This window comes from Panthera onca, chromosome B3 (assembly GCF_046562875.1).
Source record: "Panthera onca isolate mPanOnc1 chromosome B3, mPanOnc1 haplotype 2, whole genome shotgun sequence".
NCBI classification, from domain to species: Eukaryota; Metazoa; Chordata; class Mammalia; order Carnivora; family Felidae; genus Panthera; species Panthera onca.
In genome coordinates, this window is record NC_138344.1 from 97,903,986 (window position 1) to 97,920,245 (window position 16,260).

Below are 16,260 nucleotides of genomic sequence, written 5' to 3' on the forward strand. Positions count from 1 at the left end.
ACTACCCAGAATTTAGCTCATAAATAGCCTTTCTCAGAACACAGTAATTACTCTCATCTGGAACCTGAAAGGATAATTGAAACAAGAAATACTGTCTGTGGGGGCACCTGGGTGGCTCAGTGGGTTAAGCGTCTGACTTCGGCTCAGGTCTTCATCTCGCAGTTTGTGAGTTTGAGCCCTCTGTCAGGCTCTGTGCTGACCACTCGGAGCCTGGAGCCTGCTTCGGATTCTGTGTTTCTCTCTCTCTCTCTCTGCCCCTCCCTGCTCACACTCTATCTCTCAAAAATAAATAAACATTAAGAAATACGGTCTTTAAAAAAAAACAAAAAACAAAACCACCGTTTGAATAATCTCAGGGTAGGCTCATGTCTAAACACTGGCAAAACAGGTTGAGAAACTAAAGCATCTAGTCAAAGTCTCTTTAACTGCCTGGACCTTCTGGTGCCCCCAAGGGACAGTATTCTGGTTTCTCCACTTCCCCTATTTTCTTACCTTCCCTCTTGAAGTTCCCTTTGGTGCTTTTCCAAGAGCTCTTTTTGCAACTCCTCCTTCTCAAGAGTGTGCTTCTCCATCAGGCTTTTCAGCTGCTCCTGGTGAAGCTGCTCGAGTTCCTGAGTCAAGCCTCTCACCTTCTCTTCTGTCCAGGCACCATTCCGAAGGAGTCCTTCCCTCTCCCGGGTAAAGCTGTCCTCTGCCTGCTCCAGGCGAGCCTTGAGTTCCATCTCGTGTTCCAACCTCAGCTTCTCCTGCAGGTGAGCCTTTTCCTCATCCCACCTCATTTGCAGTTCTTTTTTCTCCTCCTCATGTCTGCAGAGAGTTGTATGTTGTGCTTCCTTGAGCACCACCGCCTGGCCCTGAAGTTCTGCAGTTTCGTTTTTAAGGTCACTTAGTTGTTTTTCCAAGACGCGGACCTCATTCTCGTACTTTTGCTTCATGCTGTCTTGCTCCTTTTCACAGGCGACCTTGGTTTCATCTAGCTGCTTTTCATAATGGTGCACCTGAAGTCACAAAGCGAAACCACCACAATGTTATCCAACTCAAGGCGGTGGGAAGGTGATGGGGGTGGTAACTACTTTTTTCCCAAGTGACATTCCTCAGCTTTCTCATTTTGACAGCTCGAAAACATGTTAAATAAGCTATGTTTGAGGCAGGCATAGTTTGTTTTCCTTTTTAACTCGGTTGAATTTTATTAGTTTCTGAACAACTCTGATAAAAATGACTAGACTTTCACATAGATAGTGTTGGTCTTCCCAGGCATCCTGTCCAACTGTAAAGGTAGGGGTTTAACATACTTAAATTCAAATATTGATCGAACACCTATCATAGGCACTCGGTGGGCTTTGTGGGGACACAAAGTTGCATACGATATAGTCCTGCCATCAAGGAAAAACAGCTCTAGACATGGTTTTGACAAACACAAACAAGTACGCTACAAGGCAGAATCAAAAATATAAGAGCTATAGAAAACAGACAAATATATTGGTCAAGGGTATTCAGGAATGGGTTCATGCAGGAGGTAGCATTTGACCTAAACTCTGAAGGGTAAGTAGACTTTCAAGAGGTAGAAAGGAATAACACAGCATGTGATGGCATGAACGAAAGAGGACAGTTTGATGAAGAATGGTGAACTACTGGCTTGGCTGGAGGAGAAGGTAACAAAGACCAGAAATCTAAGCTGAAGCACTGTGGTGAAGGGTTTTGGAGTCCAAGATTCAGAAGTTGTACCTAATGCTCTATCAAAGGGCTTTCTTCGGTCTTATTAACATGTTTCTCAACAAGTTAGAAATAATGCATTGGCCTTCAAGTTCCATGCTTGCTAGGGCTGAAGATAATACATTTTGGAGAAACTCTCTCCTAGGAGGAAAAGGCCTCATGCTCAGCCTACAAAACCATCCTGAGCAAAGGGGGGTTTGGTAGCCACCAGACACAAGAGGAAATGTATTAAAAGTGATGCTCTATGGGGCGCTTGGGTGGCTCAGTCAGTTAAGCGTCCTTCAGCTCAGGTCATGATCTCACGGTTCGTGAGTTTGACTCACACATCGAGCTCTGTGCTGACAGCTCAGAGCTTAGAGCCTGATTCAGATTCACATTCCTGTGTGTGTGTGTCTCTCTCTGCCCCTGCCCCGCTTGTGCTCTCTCTCTCAAAAATAAACATTAAAAAAAAAAAATTGTTTTTAAAAGGGATGCTCCATGAAGTAAAAAGAATTAAGTATGTCCTACAAGCCAAAGCTTGCCAGAGCTCAAAAAATGAGAGAACAGAATAAGAAGGACTTACTTTATCTTCAAGCTCCAGTCTTAAGCGACATAAGTCCCTGTGATGTTGTTCTTTCATCTGCTCAATGACCAGCTCCGCCTCGATGCTCATAGTCAATGGATTGCATTCTTCAGAACCAAGCCCTGAAAACACAAGGGATCTGGTGACCCTCCAGCAAGCTCTTTCAATAACACAACTGGCTTCTGAGGAAGGAACGTCCAGTTAAAGGAATAAATCTCAGCCTCAATTACCACTGATGAGATTTACTAGGAAACCATCGATGCCAAGAGGTTTCTTGCTTTCAAGCATTATGGAAAACAAGAAAAAAATGAAGGTGAACAAGCAATACGGTAAGATTCTTTCATGTACAGACTGTACCAAACCACAGAATTCATCTTTTTGAAGAGTAGGTGGGGTTAGGTATGGAAACTGTGGTTTAAATGTGACCTTCTAAAATGAAAATGCTGGGAAGTGAGGTAGTTTGATTAAACCAATCAGCTTTCTATCCATCCAACAAATACTATGGTGACAAACGAGCAGAGGGGCAAAGTGGCAGAAGATGCCTGGAGGCGTTAACTTCATGGGTCAAGACAGCGAACCCACCCCTCAATGACAGAAACTTGAGTATTACGATATTAATTTCCTATAGTGCAAGTGGAGCCCCATTTTAAATTATCAGCTAAAATTTTAAAAATAGGGCATAGGTTAGGAACCTGGATATAGGCAGTTTGGGAGAAAAATTCTCAAGTCATTCATATGAGTTCACTTCTGCAACCATCCCTGATGATGACGGGGAAGGATGCTCAAATGTGAAGCACAAATTGGAGACTGAGCTTGTACACAGACAAAATGATCATGTCTAATACTATGTGGGAATCTCTTAAGGCAGGGGATTCAAAAAAGTTTCTCACATGGGGTCCATAGGCAGATAGGAGAAAGGGCATGTCTAGCATCCGAGATGAAGTCTTGCCTTGGGCTTTCTTTCCATATATTCTTTCTTTTCCAGTTGGCATATCCCCAACTGAGAAGTGATAGTTGGGATATGGACCACCCCAGCACGGCACAGCTTCGCATGCCCATGAGGAGAACCCCCAAAACTATGGAAAAAGTCCAGAGAAGCTTCTGAGATGCATCATACACCATCAGTTGGGTTCCATCCTCACACTACAGTAAGGCTACTGACCACATACTTAGAATCACAGGAAAGGTCTTAAGCCCTCTCCCCATCCCCTCCGAAATCCCTTATTTATTCTAGAATAAACAGGTAAGGAGAGGAATAAACAATCCTTGTAAGAACCTGTACTTGCATAGCAGTGGGGAAGACCGTAACAGAAAAATTTATTATGAGCCCTTTGTGAAATTCAAACTCCACACACTGAGGAAAGAGGCAGAATGCCAGGAGGGAGGAAAAAAGCTGATGAAAAAGTAGCAGCGTTCCCAAACAACTCTGCCTTCCAACTTTCCCACTCAAAGTCTTCCTCAAAGGCACAGGCAACCAACACTTATTTAACTTCTTAGTTGTTTTACAGAGGCAATGCCGATGTTTAACACAGCCAGCGTAAGAAAACCAAATTCTGGTTTCTGGTTGGCCTGTTCTCCGAAATGATCATCATACCAGTGAGGCACTCCTTAAGAAAGGGAGCACTCAGCAATAGCTCAGTGTCTGAATTGTAACACTCCCAAGCCCTGCATTCTCAGACCTGTGGCCAATTTCTTTTGTTTGTTTTTTTAAACAAAGCAAATATCCTTGGGGTTTGATTTTTCCATTCCTTTGTTGATACATATAAAAATCAGAAAGAAATATTCTCATAAATACTTTAAGGATAAATGAAGAAAACAGACCACAAGCGAAATAGCTCAAGAAAATAGTACGGCCCAGGTTATTTTTTAAATTTATGTTGGTTGCCAAAGTTGTGCAATTTTATATTCAACCATGGCCATAAAAGCAAAAACCAAAGGCAGAGCCTCTGAAAAGATGATGTCTGAATGGCTTACCCTGGTCAGGCTCAATGCAACCACTGTTAACCTCAAGTTCTTCTGACACTGAGTTCTTCAAGGGAAGTCTCAACACTTTGCCTTGTGTGCGAAATTCCTCCAGCTCAGACTGGAGTTCATCCACTTGGTCTTGTAATACCTGGAGTTTAGAAACAAACACAAGTCTTTTTTTCCTTTTTTAGTTCGTTTACTTTAAATGTTTATTTTTCAGAGAGAGGGAGTGGAAGAGGGGCAGAGAGGGGGACAGATGATCCGAAGCAGGCTCTGTGCTAACAGCAGAGAGCCTGATGTGGGGCTCAATCCCATAAACCATGAGATCATCACCTGAGCCGAAATCAAGAGTTGGACACTTAACCAACTGAGCCACCCAGGCACTCCATAAAAACCAAAAACCACTACAAGTCTTATACATGACAGCAAAAGCACAATCAACAAAAGAAAAAAGATAAGCTGGACATCACTAAACCAAAACCTTTTTATTTTGAAGGGTATCATGAAAGTAAGAAGACAACCCACAGAATAGGACGATAGCTTTTGCAAATTACATGGTCTGATAAGGGACTTCTAACTAGAGTATACAAGGAACTATTACAACTCAATAATAAAAAGACAATCCATTTAAAAATTAGGCAAAGGATCTGAATAGACCTTCCTGGAAAAGGAGATATGCAGGGGCACCTGGGTGGCTCAGTCAGCTGGTTAAGCATCCAACTCTTGACTTCGGTTCAGGTCATGATCTTGTGGTTCGTGAGTTCAGGCCCTGCATCAGGCTCTGCGCTGACAACACAGAGCCTGCTTGGGATTCTCTCTCTCCCTCTCTCTCTGCCCCTACCCCATTCATGCTCTCTCTCTCAAAATAAATAAGCTTAAAAAAAAAAAAAGGAGATATATTCTGAGAAGCCCTTGAAGAGATACTCAAAATCATTAGTCATCAGGGAAATGCAAATAAAAAACACAGTGAGGTACCACTTCATAACGCCTAGGGATGGGTCGACTCCAGAAGACAGCAAAAACAACTGTTGTCAATGATGTACAGAAATTGGAACTCTCGTACTGGTAGGAAGTAAAAATGGAGCAAACCCCTTGGGACAAGTTTGGCAGTTCCTCCAAAAGTTAAACATGCGGTGATCTTATGACCCAGCAGTTCCACCCCCAGACATATACCAAAGAGAAATGAAAACATTTCCACATAAAAACTTGTGCACAGATGTTCACAGCAGCATTATTCATAACAGTCAGACTAACCCCAATGTTCATCAACTAATGAATGGATAAATAAAATGTGGTATGGCCATAAAATGGAATATAATGTAGCAGTGAAAAGAAAGGAAGTCAGCGGTGCCCGGGTAGCTCAGTTGCTGAAGCATCAGATTTGTGATTTTGGCTCAGGTCATGATCTTGCAATTCATGAGTTCAAGCTCTGCATCGGGCTCTGCACAGACAGTGCAGAGCCTGCTTGGGATCCTGTCTCCCTCTCTCTGCCCCTCCCCTGCTTGCTTTCTATCTCTCTGTCAAAATAAATAAAACTAAAAAACTGAAAAAAGAAAGAAAGAAACAAACAAACAAACAAACCAACCACTGATACTCGCTACAACATGGATGAACCTTGAAAACACTATGGGAAGTGAAGGAGGTCAGCCACAAAGGACCACATAGTGTAGGATTCCACTTATATGAAGTGTAAAGGATAGGCAAGTCTCCAGAGACAACAAAGGTGGATTATTAGTTGCCTAGGGGGAGATTACAGCTAAGTGGAGTGGGAGTTTCTTTCTGGGGTGATGAAAACGTTTTAAGATCAACTATGGTAGTGATTGTACAATTTTGTGAATATACTAAAAGACACTGAATTGTACACTCTAAATGGTGAACTACGTGGGTGAATGGTGTATAATCTGTTTAAGAATATAATGGAATGGATTTGGGGAGGTAGAGATGACAGATTTTACTAATGAAATCCTAACTTTTAAGAACTATAAGGAAAACACCTCTACTTGATTAGAGCCAAGAGCCAAAACTTAATTGTAAACGTGGCATTAATGTTTCATCTCTTTTCTCAAAATGCGCACATACATTTATTTCCTGGGAAGGCAGGCTGTGGGCAACCTCATAAGGAAGTGATTGTTTTCCTCATTTTTGCACAAATACAATTTACATCTAAAGTAGTCAGAACTCAGTTATACCTACCTTGTTAAAATCAACAAGTTTTTGTGATTCAAGAAGGGAAAAAAATCCCAAATTCCTAAGTTTAGGAGAGTTAAAAAAAAAAATCAAAGATGCCCATTATTTATAAAAATGTTTTTTGTCTCTTCTGGTATGAATTTGTAATTATTAGTAGCTAAAGCCCTGAGTGGTTTCTGCCTCATCTGCATTTTGTAAATAAAATAAGGTATCCAGGGAAAACACACACACACACACACACACACACACACACACACACACACACACACGACAAAAGCAATTTACATCAGATTAGGTCTGCAGTGTTTGATTAAGAAAGGCTCACTTCAGGGGTGTGTGGTGTTGGGTGAGCATCCGACTTTAGCTCAGGTCATGATCTCGCGATTCATGAGTTTGAGCCCCACGTCCGACTCTGTGCTGACAGCTCGGAGCCTGGAGCCTGCTTTGGATTCTCTGTCTTCCTCCCTCTCTCTGTGCCCCTGTCTCTCAAAAATGAATAAATGTTAAAAAAAAATTTAAGAGGGGCGCCTGGGTGGCTCAGTCGGTTAAGCGGCCGACTTCGGCTCAGGTCATGATCTTGTAGTCCGTGAGTTCGAGCCCCGCGCCGGGCTCTGTGCGGACAGCTCAGAGCCTGGAGCCTGTTTCAGATTCTGTGTCTCCCTCTCTCTGACCCTCCCCTGTTCATGCTCTGTCTCTCCCTGTCTCAAAAATAAATAAAACGTTAAAAAAAGAGTTTTTCTAAAAAGATAAAAAAAATTTAAGAAAGGCTCATTTTAGGGGCACCTGGGTGGCTCAGGTGGTTTAAGTGTCTGACTCTGGCTCAGGTCATGATCTCATGGTTCTTGGATTCAAGTCCCATGTCCAACTCAGAGCCTGGAGCCTGCTTCAGATTCTGTGTCTTCCTCTCTCTCTCAAAAATAAACATTTAAAAAAAATGCTCATTTTGGAATAAGCACATGAACATGACCATGTATTTCTCTACCTGGAATAAAACTACTATATTCTCCCCTAAGCACTAGCAATTTCTGACCTAGCTAAAACAGACTTAAATGCAGTTTGCATGATTCCCTAATATACTGGGTACTAAATAATAACCGCTAACGTTTGGGCTAAGTGCTTTCTATGTTCCAGGCTCTGTTCTAAGCACTTTACATATATTCACTCATTAATTCTTCACAACCTACTGAGCAGGTACTCTTATTTTTACCATGTTATAGATGAGGAATTGAGGAACCCACAGATTAAGTAACATGCTTATGGTCACTAGTAAATGGTGAAGTGGGATTTGAACCCAGGCCCTCCTGGACTTAATTTCTCTTTAGTCACTTACCCTGCACTGCTGCTCATATTCGTTTCTCATCTGTGTCAGCCTCTCCTCTTGCAGAAAGAATTCAGCACTGCTAGGATCAAGGTCACCAAACTAGAAAAGGACAAGGACACAGCTTTCATTTGCCCCAAGTGTCCGTCTTGGACCTTTAACCCAACAAAGGCTTCAGTTTCTGGTGTTCACCCAGAGTATGGTCTCTTGAGTATGAAAGGAATGTGACATTTATGCAGAACATTACCAACTGGATGATGGGAGAACATTCTAGAGTGATGTGTTCAACTAAGGCAGGGGTCATTTCTCAGTATATGCAATGTTTCCCTTGTACCCAATCTCTGAAATTAGATCCCTGTAAAACTGACGGCTAACTTTAGCCATCTAAATACTTCCCTAACAGAAATTTACTTGGTGGCATTGCTTCTGCTCTTTTGAGTAAACTACACTTTGGGCTGCATATCAGGAGATCAAATTCAAACAGATTTACCTTTTCTGCTAACACATTTTCCAAATTTCGCTGAAGTCTATTTGTCAGATTCTCATACTCTGCCAACTTCTCTGCATTTTCCAGAAGCTCATTTTCTAGACGACTGTTTTCCTGAAGCAATTTGGGGAAAGTAAATGGGCACAGATTAAAAATTAGCAAACTGTTGTACCATTTTATATGAAGCATAAATTCATGCTCTAGACTGAGAAAATTTGCTCAGCTTGAAAGTTTCAGTAGAATACAGAAGACAAAAGTAAAGATTAAAAAATTGGTATTTATCTTATAACCCAAAAGTTTGCCCCCTTTCTTTGATCCTACAGAACTATGCTAATACGGTAGCTGCTAGCAGACACATGCAGATATTAAGCACTTGAAACATGTATAGTACAAATAGAGATGTACTCTAAGTATGTAAAATACTCAGTAGATTTTGAAAAGTTAGTGCAAAACTATAAAATGGCTCAATAATAATTTTTGTATATGGATTAGGAGTCTAAATAATGTTTTGGAGATACTGGATTAAATAAAATGATCCCAAGTAAATTCACCTGTTTCTTTTTATGCAGCCATTTGAAAATTTGAAGTTACATATATGGTTTGCACCGTATTTCTCTCTAATAGCATTGGAATGTAGTATTTAATGACATGGAAAAACATTCTCAACACATTGTTACAATTGGTTGCAGGCTACCTATCAGCAAAAGAGAACTCAGGAAAAAACATAAAAAGGTAGAATAACTAGGGGAGCCTGGGTGGCTCAGTTGGTTGATCGCCCGCCACTCTCGACTTCAGCTCAGGTCATGATCTCATGGTTCATGAGTTGGAGCTCCACGTCGAGCTCTTCACTGACAGTGTGGGGCCTGCTTGGGATTCTCTATCTCCCTCTCTCTGTCTGCCTCTTCCCCATTTATGTCCGCTCTCTCTCTTGAAATAAACTTAAAAAAAAACCTAAAATTAATATCATTTATTAATGATATAGTTTGTTGATATTTACTTTACAATCTTATTTTGGCTTAATGATGTAAAAGCTGCACATACAAGTTTTTCATAACTTGTATATTGAAATTATTATAATAACACATGAACAGAAGTCCACAAATGATGGGTTTTTTTCTGTATATATAAAACTTGTTGGAGAGATTTCCACCCACATTTGTTTAAAAAAATAAAACTACACAGACATGCATTTTGACATATGTTCCATTCCAGTGTGAAAGGCTGACTGGAAGAACATTATTTTCAAAGCGTATTTTGCCAGAAGAATATAAAGCCAGTGTATTTTTAATACATTCTAGTTCACACTCTCATATAGCAATATGGAATGAAAAAGAATATGCTTGAAGAATTTTTTCCTAAAAAAAAAAACCAAAAAAAAAAACCACACTTTCTCCCAAAATGCCGGTGCTAGAACTCTAAGCTTTCAAAGCATGTCTAAATTTAGATGTCAAAACAGGAGCAATCTCTGTGGTGTATTGGGCCTGTTCTGGTGCTCTGGAAACTAACAAATCAGATTCTGTTACTGACCATAGGGAAAACACAATCTGGACAGTGGGGAGGGAGACAGATGTAGGCACAATTATCTGTGATGCACTATCTTCCGTCAAGAAAAAAGGAAGCATAATGGGAATGAAAGAGTCATGTGGTCTGCAGTGTTGGCAAAAGCAGTGAAGGAGCATAAAAACCCACTGAGAAACTGTGAGATCTGATGGCAGGTGCGGTCGGATTAAGGGCATGGCTCAGGGGGTTGCTGGCAGGACCTGAGGGTGGAAAAGTATAAGGACAAGTGCCCTTCCAAGGGCCTTCAGTGCTACCACGCTGTACTTTTACACAGGGGAACAGCATGTTCTTCACTAAGTTCTTTAGTGTTCTTTAGTAATGTAACTCTAGTGGCCATATGGAGGCTGGATGGATGGAAGAAAAGATGCACATAAGTCAGCTGAAATTCTGAACCTGTTCAGAGCCTGCAGAAATGGAGGAAAGGGATAAATCTGAGAGACGTTTCAGAGCACCAACAGGACTTAGAGACTAATGAGCGGGGATGACTGAGGGTTTTAGCTCCTGTGACACCTCATGGTAATGACACAGATTAAGGAGAAAATTCAGAAAAAGAGGCGATTTGATGGTTAGGGTGGGAGAGTTAGCTCAGTTTTTGATGTGTGGAGTTTCAGGAACAACAGTTAATATACTACGTGTACTTATTTCCTTTTACACGCTGCATGTGCAGCATCTCATTTAGTCCCCATATTAAATAGGCCATGAGGCAGATATTACAATGGTGCCCATTTTGTACATTAGGAAACAGGTCTGGATAACATGATCGAGGTTTTCCAGTAAGTAGTGGTATCCAGAATGGAAGTAGGCTGCACCGTATCAGAGTCCAGTGAAGAGAAGGATCGTTTCCTCTACTGAGACACGAGAAAAGAGGAGAGGATGTATAAGGCAAAAGACATATTTGGAAGCAAAGAAACAAAGCTGACGACCTGTGTGTGGCAGGAGACCATGCCATCTGCTCAGAATCGGGTGGGGGACAGGGAAGAGAGAAGTCATCAACCAGGTGCCAAAGAGCCCTAATGACTCAGTGCAACTACAAGGGGTGAGAAGAACAAGATCTACTGATTGACACCGAGGGCACACCAGAAGCCTGGACACTCCTGCAATCTAGATCCCAGCAGGGGCTCTGTCACGTCTGGGTCATGACCCAGCAGGAAAAATATACGGGAATCCTGGGACTGCGCCCTGGGCAGACCTGCCCTCTTTCCAGAGCTGTGGTTTTCCATGTGGCGTTCCCAGCAGGGACACAGACCAGAGAACTAAGAGGATGACTACCTTTAAAGAGAGGGCAAGGCGGTCCCGGATGTAGTTCTCTTCTGTTTTTGCCTTTTCAATTTCCTGCTCAAGTTCCAAGCGCTGCTTGCCCACCTGTTGCAGGATCTGTTCTCTCTCCTTTCGGAGTTCATTCTTTAAGGCTGCTATTCGCTCCTTGTACTCTTCATCCAGTTTCCTGTGAGGAGGAAAGACCAATAAGCTGCCAGTAAGACCCTCAGAGGTCCTTATGCAGACCCACCAAAAATGGAAACACAGAGTCCTAGAGATGGAAAGATCTACTGGGTCCTGCTTTCCTTAAGGCTCGACCACACCTGCGTCCCTCCAGCCAGGTGTGGCTGAGCAGGCAGGCAGGCTGAGCCCCACCACCCTGGCCAGTGTGGTGGGAAAGAGGGCCCTGGCCCCGCCAGTCCCACCTGAGGTTGTACTCATTGCGCCGCTCAATGGCCGCATGGTGATCATCCACCTCTGAAGCCATTAGAGACTTGAGCTTCTCAGCTTTGTCCAGATCTGACCGTAGCTTCTCTTTCTCTCTGACCACTTGATCAACTCGCTCCCTTGAAAGAGAAATAGTCCAAGTTAAAGGGAAACCATCTCTAAGCAACAGGTGGACCCAAAAAAGTTCTCCTCTGGCTTGCTTCAGTACAAAAACAAAACCAAGGCAACCAAAACCCATCCATAATAAACACTTCCACAGCTTCCTTCAGAAGCCTACATGCAAATCTAAGCGTTACTTAATTTTCACAATAGTGAGATGATAGGAGATTAGCTGCATTTGCATACAGAATGTGTCACAGGCCTCTAAAGGACTTGCTGGGCAAGCAGGAAAGGGAATAGGGCACGTGGACCTTCCAAGCAACTCACAGCAAATGCCGGATCTCAGCCTTAAAGCTGGCCAGAGCTGCCTGGTGAATGCCATTCTTGGTGACCAAAAGTTCATTTTCAAGAGCCAGTGTCAATTCTGTCAGGTTGACATTCCCATCAAGGCTGAAATCCAAGGCCTAGAAATCAGAACAAGTTCAAGATAATTACAAGTTCTGTCCTCTAAAGCGGAAGCTGTGAAGGGTATACAAACCCAGAGAAGTGAATGTACAGTCAAGAAGTTGGATGATCACATTTCTTTAGTGACTGCTTGGGAACAACCTTCAATTGACGTTCTAAGGAAACCATACATGCTTATGTGCACGTTTAACAAAATATTCTCTAGCACTGTAAATAAATACAATAGTATAACTCTGATCTTTACCAGCCAGAGATCAGTTAAGAGCATTGCACTTGTCAATAGTTTTGGTGTTAAAAACATGAGAAGTAGTTAGCAACAGACTCCTGGTAAAAGGGGGTAAGAAAAGTTACTTATTTCTGAGAGCTTGTGAACAGAAAAATCATTAAGGAGAAATCAAATTAAATCAGATCAAATCAGTTTCAAAAGCTCTGGAATTTTTCAACCCTTCCCCAGTCTGTCATTTCTCTCTCATTTTAGCTGCCGCACCTTCAGGATCTCCTGGCTGTTCTCAATGCCCTCTTCCTGCCAGGAGTCGAGTATTTTCTCCACTGATGCATAGCCCATCCCATCATCCAGGCAGGAGAAGACCCGAAAGCCAATGGTACTTGTCATTGCTGATGGGGTTGTGGTACGTCGTCCACTCTCATCAAAGGACTGGAAGAAGAAAGAGACTTGAGCAAGGTCAGGCCTTTCAACCAGACATTGACCCAAACTGGTCCGTCTTGACCACACTGAGCAGAAGCCATGTCTTTCTAACACTATTAAAAAAAAATAAAGTCACGCAGCCCCTTTGATCTTTCTTTCCCAAGGGAGTCAAGAATGCAAAACTTATCAAAAACAGTTGCTCTGGTAGGGAGATCCTTGACATAGATGAGATGTGTCTTAACACCAGGTTTCTTTGGACCCACAGCTAACATTAAGGGGCATAATTAGTGGCTTCCCACTTTGTAATTTATGGTCATTTTTTAAACCCAACTTTTCCTTCCCAATGGTTTAGTCTTTCTTCTTCTTTTGCTTCTCTCTTTCTCCTTATTCTTCTTCAAACAACAGATTAATTCATTAGAAACTATTCAAGTGGGTTTTAACTTCTGCTCACAAAGAAACCACTTCCTATTTCTCTCTCACCTGCATGGAGAGGTGCCTTTTCAATTGTCTATATGGAGTAGATGCTGATGGTGTGAGGGATTTTCCATTTTTGAATAAGCCATAGAAAAAATCTTCTACGCTCATTGTGCCATCAGGATCAAGATTATGGAAGACTTCCTCAAGCATCTGGAAAAGAGTAACCATTTACTTTAAATATTTCCCTCAACATAACACAAGGCCCAAAGTACATTCGTGGCCAATAGAAACTGGCACCACTGTTGACCCCAAGGCTCCAGAAATATAGCATGTCCCTTTATTCTCATTTCACTGAATTTATTTTCCTTTTCAGTAATATGTCCTTCCTCCTCCACAAGCTAAGTATAAACATCCATTTTCATAATCCTAGGCAATTTAGCAATTAACTGTTTTCTTTTTTACTCACACTTGTAAAATGGGTAATCTTTTTTTTTTTAATTAAAAAAATTTTTTTAAACATTTACTTATTTTTGAGAGACACAGAGAGATAGAGGGTAAGCGGGGGAGGGTGCAGAGAGAGAGAGGGAGTCACAGAATCTGAAACAGGTTCCAGGCTCTGAGCTGTGAGCACAGAGCCTGATGCGGGGCTCAAACCCATGAACCGTGAGATCATGACCTGAGCTGAAGTGGGATGCTTAACGGACTGAGCCACCCAGGCGCCCCAAATGGGTAATATTTAATGTTGCTACATATTATTCTTATGGATTAAAAAATATAAAGATATAGCTTTCCAGTACTGTAACAATAGAAATAAGTTTGGACAGTCATTAAACTATTATATTGTGGTGACTCAACACGATATTTTGTTTATATTGAATTTTTGCAATTGGTATGTTGGCACAGCAGAATTTGGTCTGGGACAGACTGCAATGATCTAAGAGTTTGGGTCTGAAACTCATGACTCGGGATTTAGAGCACTACTTGGAACAGGACTGCACGTATTGGGGTTTGTTTTAATGCTTTAGCACAGGAGAAATGAAGGTCGGAAAGGAAAGATTTTGTGTGTGTCCAACAGAAGGGCCCCAAGAGATGTAAAGAGAAGGAATTTTGCCTGGCTGTTTTGTGCCCTTTAACGGTAATCCAGTAGTCCTCATTATGTAATTGGGGAAGGAGAGCCTGGACTGTAGTCCCTTCGGAGCCTTGCCTACAAGATGGCTTGTTCCCTAGCGCAGTAGAGGAATAGAAAGGATGGATAAAGCGGCAAGAGTCACTGACACCACAAAATAGGGAGGAAAGGCAATGAGCTCTTTTTTCCTGGCAGTTGGATTCCTCTTTCCTTTGGGGGCTCAAGTTTTTCTATACAGACGCCCCTCCATTGTACAGAACAGAAATCGCCTGAGGATCTTGTTAAAATGCAGACTCTGACACAGTTAAATCTGGGGGTGGGGTCTGAGATTCTGAATCTCTAACAAGTTCTCAGGTGATGCCCACAGAGTAAGCAACACATTTAATCTGAAGGCATTAGAGTCTGCAACTGGGTCCATTCTAACAAAGGCCTCTTTGTAACACATCTTCAAAGTTTCAATATCCATTTTGTAAGTCTGGACTATTGCTAGGATTCATCATCTCATAATTGTTGATTTTATTCTTCATGGAAGTGCCTGAGGCATTTCTTTTATCTCAAATGCTTCTTTCCAATTCACATCCAATAGGAAACATCTGTCTCTATTCTTTTTTTAATACCACTTCCTCTGGTGAGGACTCTGAAACAAGAAACCATTCTAAAGAGTGGAAATCTTTGGAAGAGGAACAGTTTCTAATAGAGAATTATACGGTAAAACCAATGGAAAGGTATCTGGGTGAGATTTTGAGGTCACTAAGATCCCTCAGCAGTTCTGTCTTGTTCTTACCAAACCAAAGAACACTTTCTTAGAGGACTAGGCTCTCGGGATCATCAAACCATAAGTCATAGTAAAATCCAGGTGTGCTGACTGAAGTGAACAATCGTATTTTGGCTCTAACCTTAGCTCCACACTGCTTGGCCTTGTGACCCTGGCCAAACTGATGCACAGCTTCCAGACTGCCTAAAAACCCATCACCTCATTCATTCAAAGTGGAGGAGCAGGTGAGTCCCACCAGTTATTGTACATGGGGGGAGTAGGCGAGTGGTGAACAGAAGGTTGTGGATTCAGAAAAAGGCAGGGTTGGGCTAAATAGAACACAAGTCAAGTGGGCAAGTGGGGCACCTCCGCAGTCTGTGCAGGAGCCAGATCCAGAACCCTGAGGACATTCTTACTCCTCATGACACACCAGCCAGGCAGGTCTCTGGATGGTTGATTTCCCAAGGTATACATTGGGACATAATGCACTAGAATAGGGTAACAAACCCAAATACCTGGAGAGGCCAGGAAGGTGATATTAATGAATAAGGCAGGATGGTTTTGAGACACTACAAAGGAGTGCCGTTTAAAGCAGGGAACTGAACACACGAGTGCGTGTCCTGTCCAGAGGAGCTAGCCAGCCACTTCTCCCGGCTAGCAAAATGGGAGTCAAATCTTTGGGTTTTTAGAAAAATCTGATTTACAAAAAGTGTAGCAAGAGTTCAATTTTTAAACATTGGGCATACCAAAAGAACAAACAACAAAAGCAACTCAAAACTTTGGGCCATATTTGGCATGTGCCCTCCCTGCCGTACAGCGGTCCTTGCTTCTGGAAAGCATAGTACGTGAGACAGTGAGTCTAGTTCCCCTTCCTGGTAACGGCAACAAGCAGCAGCGACATCACTTTCTTTATCTAGAAAACGAGGAGATGACTAAATCTAAAATTGCTTTCAGTCATAAAATCCTATGATCCCAAGTTGCTTGTGGATGAGATCATCTTGAACTTTCAGCTCCTCTGTGGTCGAGAGCTAATAGTACAAAGTACTATAGTATTTCATGACTTTTTTTTTTTTTTTTTTTTGGTGGGGGGAAACATTAAGTAAAAGCTATACTCAATGAGCAATCTTTTACTCATCCTTGGATGAGAGGAAAATAACTAAATAAGCTACTTCTTTCCCTGGGTTTTAGAAATTCCACCACAGAAGAAAATGCAATTCCCCGCAAATGGCTACAGTTTATTCCAAGAATTGTTCTTAG

At 42.0% G+C, this 16,260-nt stretch overlaps 1 protein-coding gene across 12 annotated transcripts in view; it reads right to left on the minus strand.

Annotated features, from left to right (window-relative positions):
• NIN (ninein) overlaps positions 1-16,260 on the minus strand; it is a 99,372-nt gene that overhangs the window by 32,953 nt on the left and 50,159 nt on the right. For all 12 annotated transcript variants that reach the window (XM_060619801.3, XM_078448258.2, XM_078448257.2 and 9 more), the window contains 10 exons: positions 13,187-13,333; positions 12,548-12,715; positions 11,923-12,059; positions 11,475-11,615; positions 11,062-11,236; positions 8,236-8,346; positions 7,758-7,847; positions 4,250-4,388; positions 2,276-2,397; positions 493-998 (listed from right to left, as the gene is read on the minus strand). In XM_060619801.3, the coding sequence (XP_060475784.3) occupies positions 493-998; positions 2,276-2,397; positions 4,250-4,388; positions 7,758-7,847; positions 8,236-8,346; positions 11,062-11,236; positions 11,475-11,615; positions 11,923-12,059; positions 12,548-12,715; positions 13,187-13,333 (1,736 nt within the window). The remainder of the gene's footprint in view (positions 1-492; positions 999-2,275; positions 2,398-4,249; positions 4,389-7,757; positions 7,848-8,235; positions 8,347-11,061; positions 11,237-11,474; positions 11,616-11,922; positions 12,060-12,547; positions 12,716-13,186; positions 13,334-16,260) is intronic.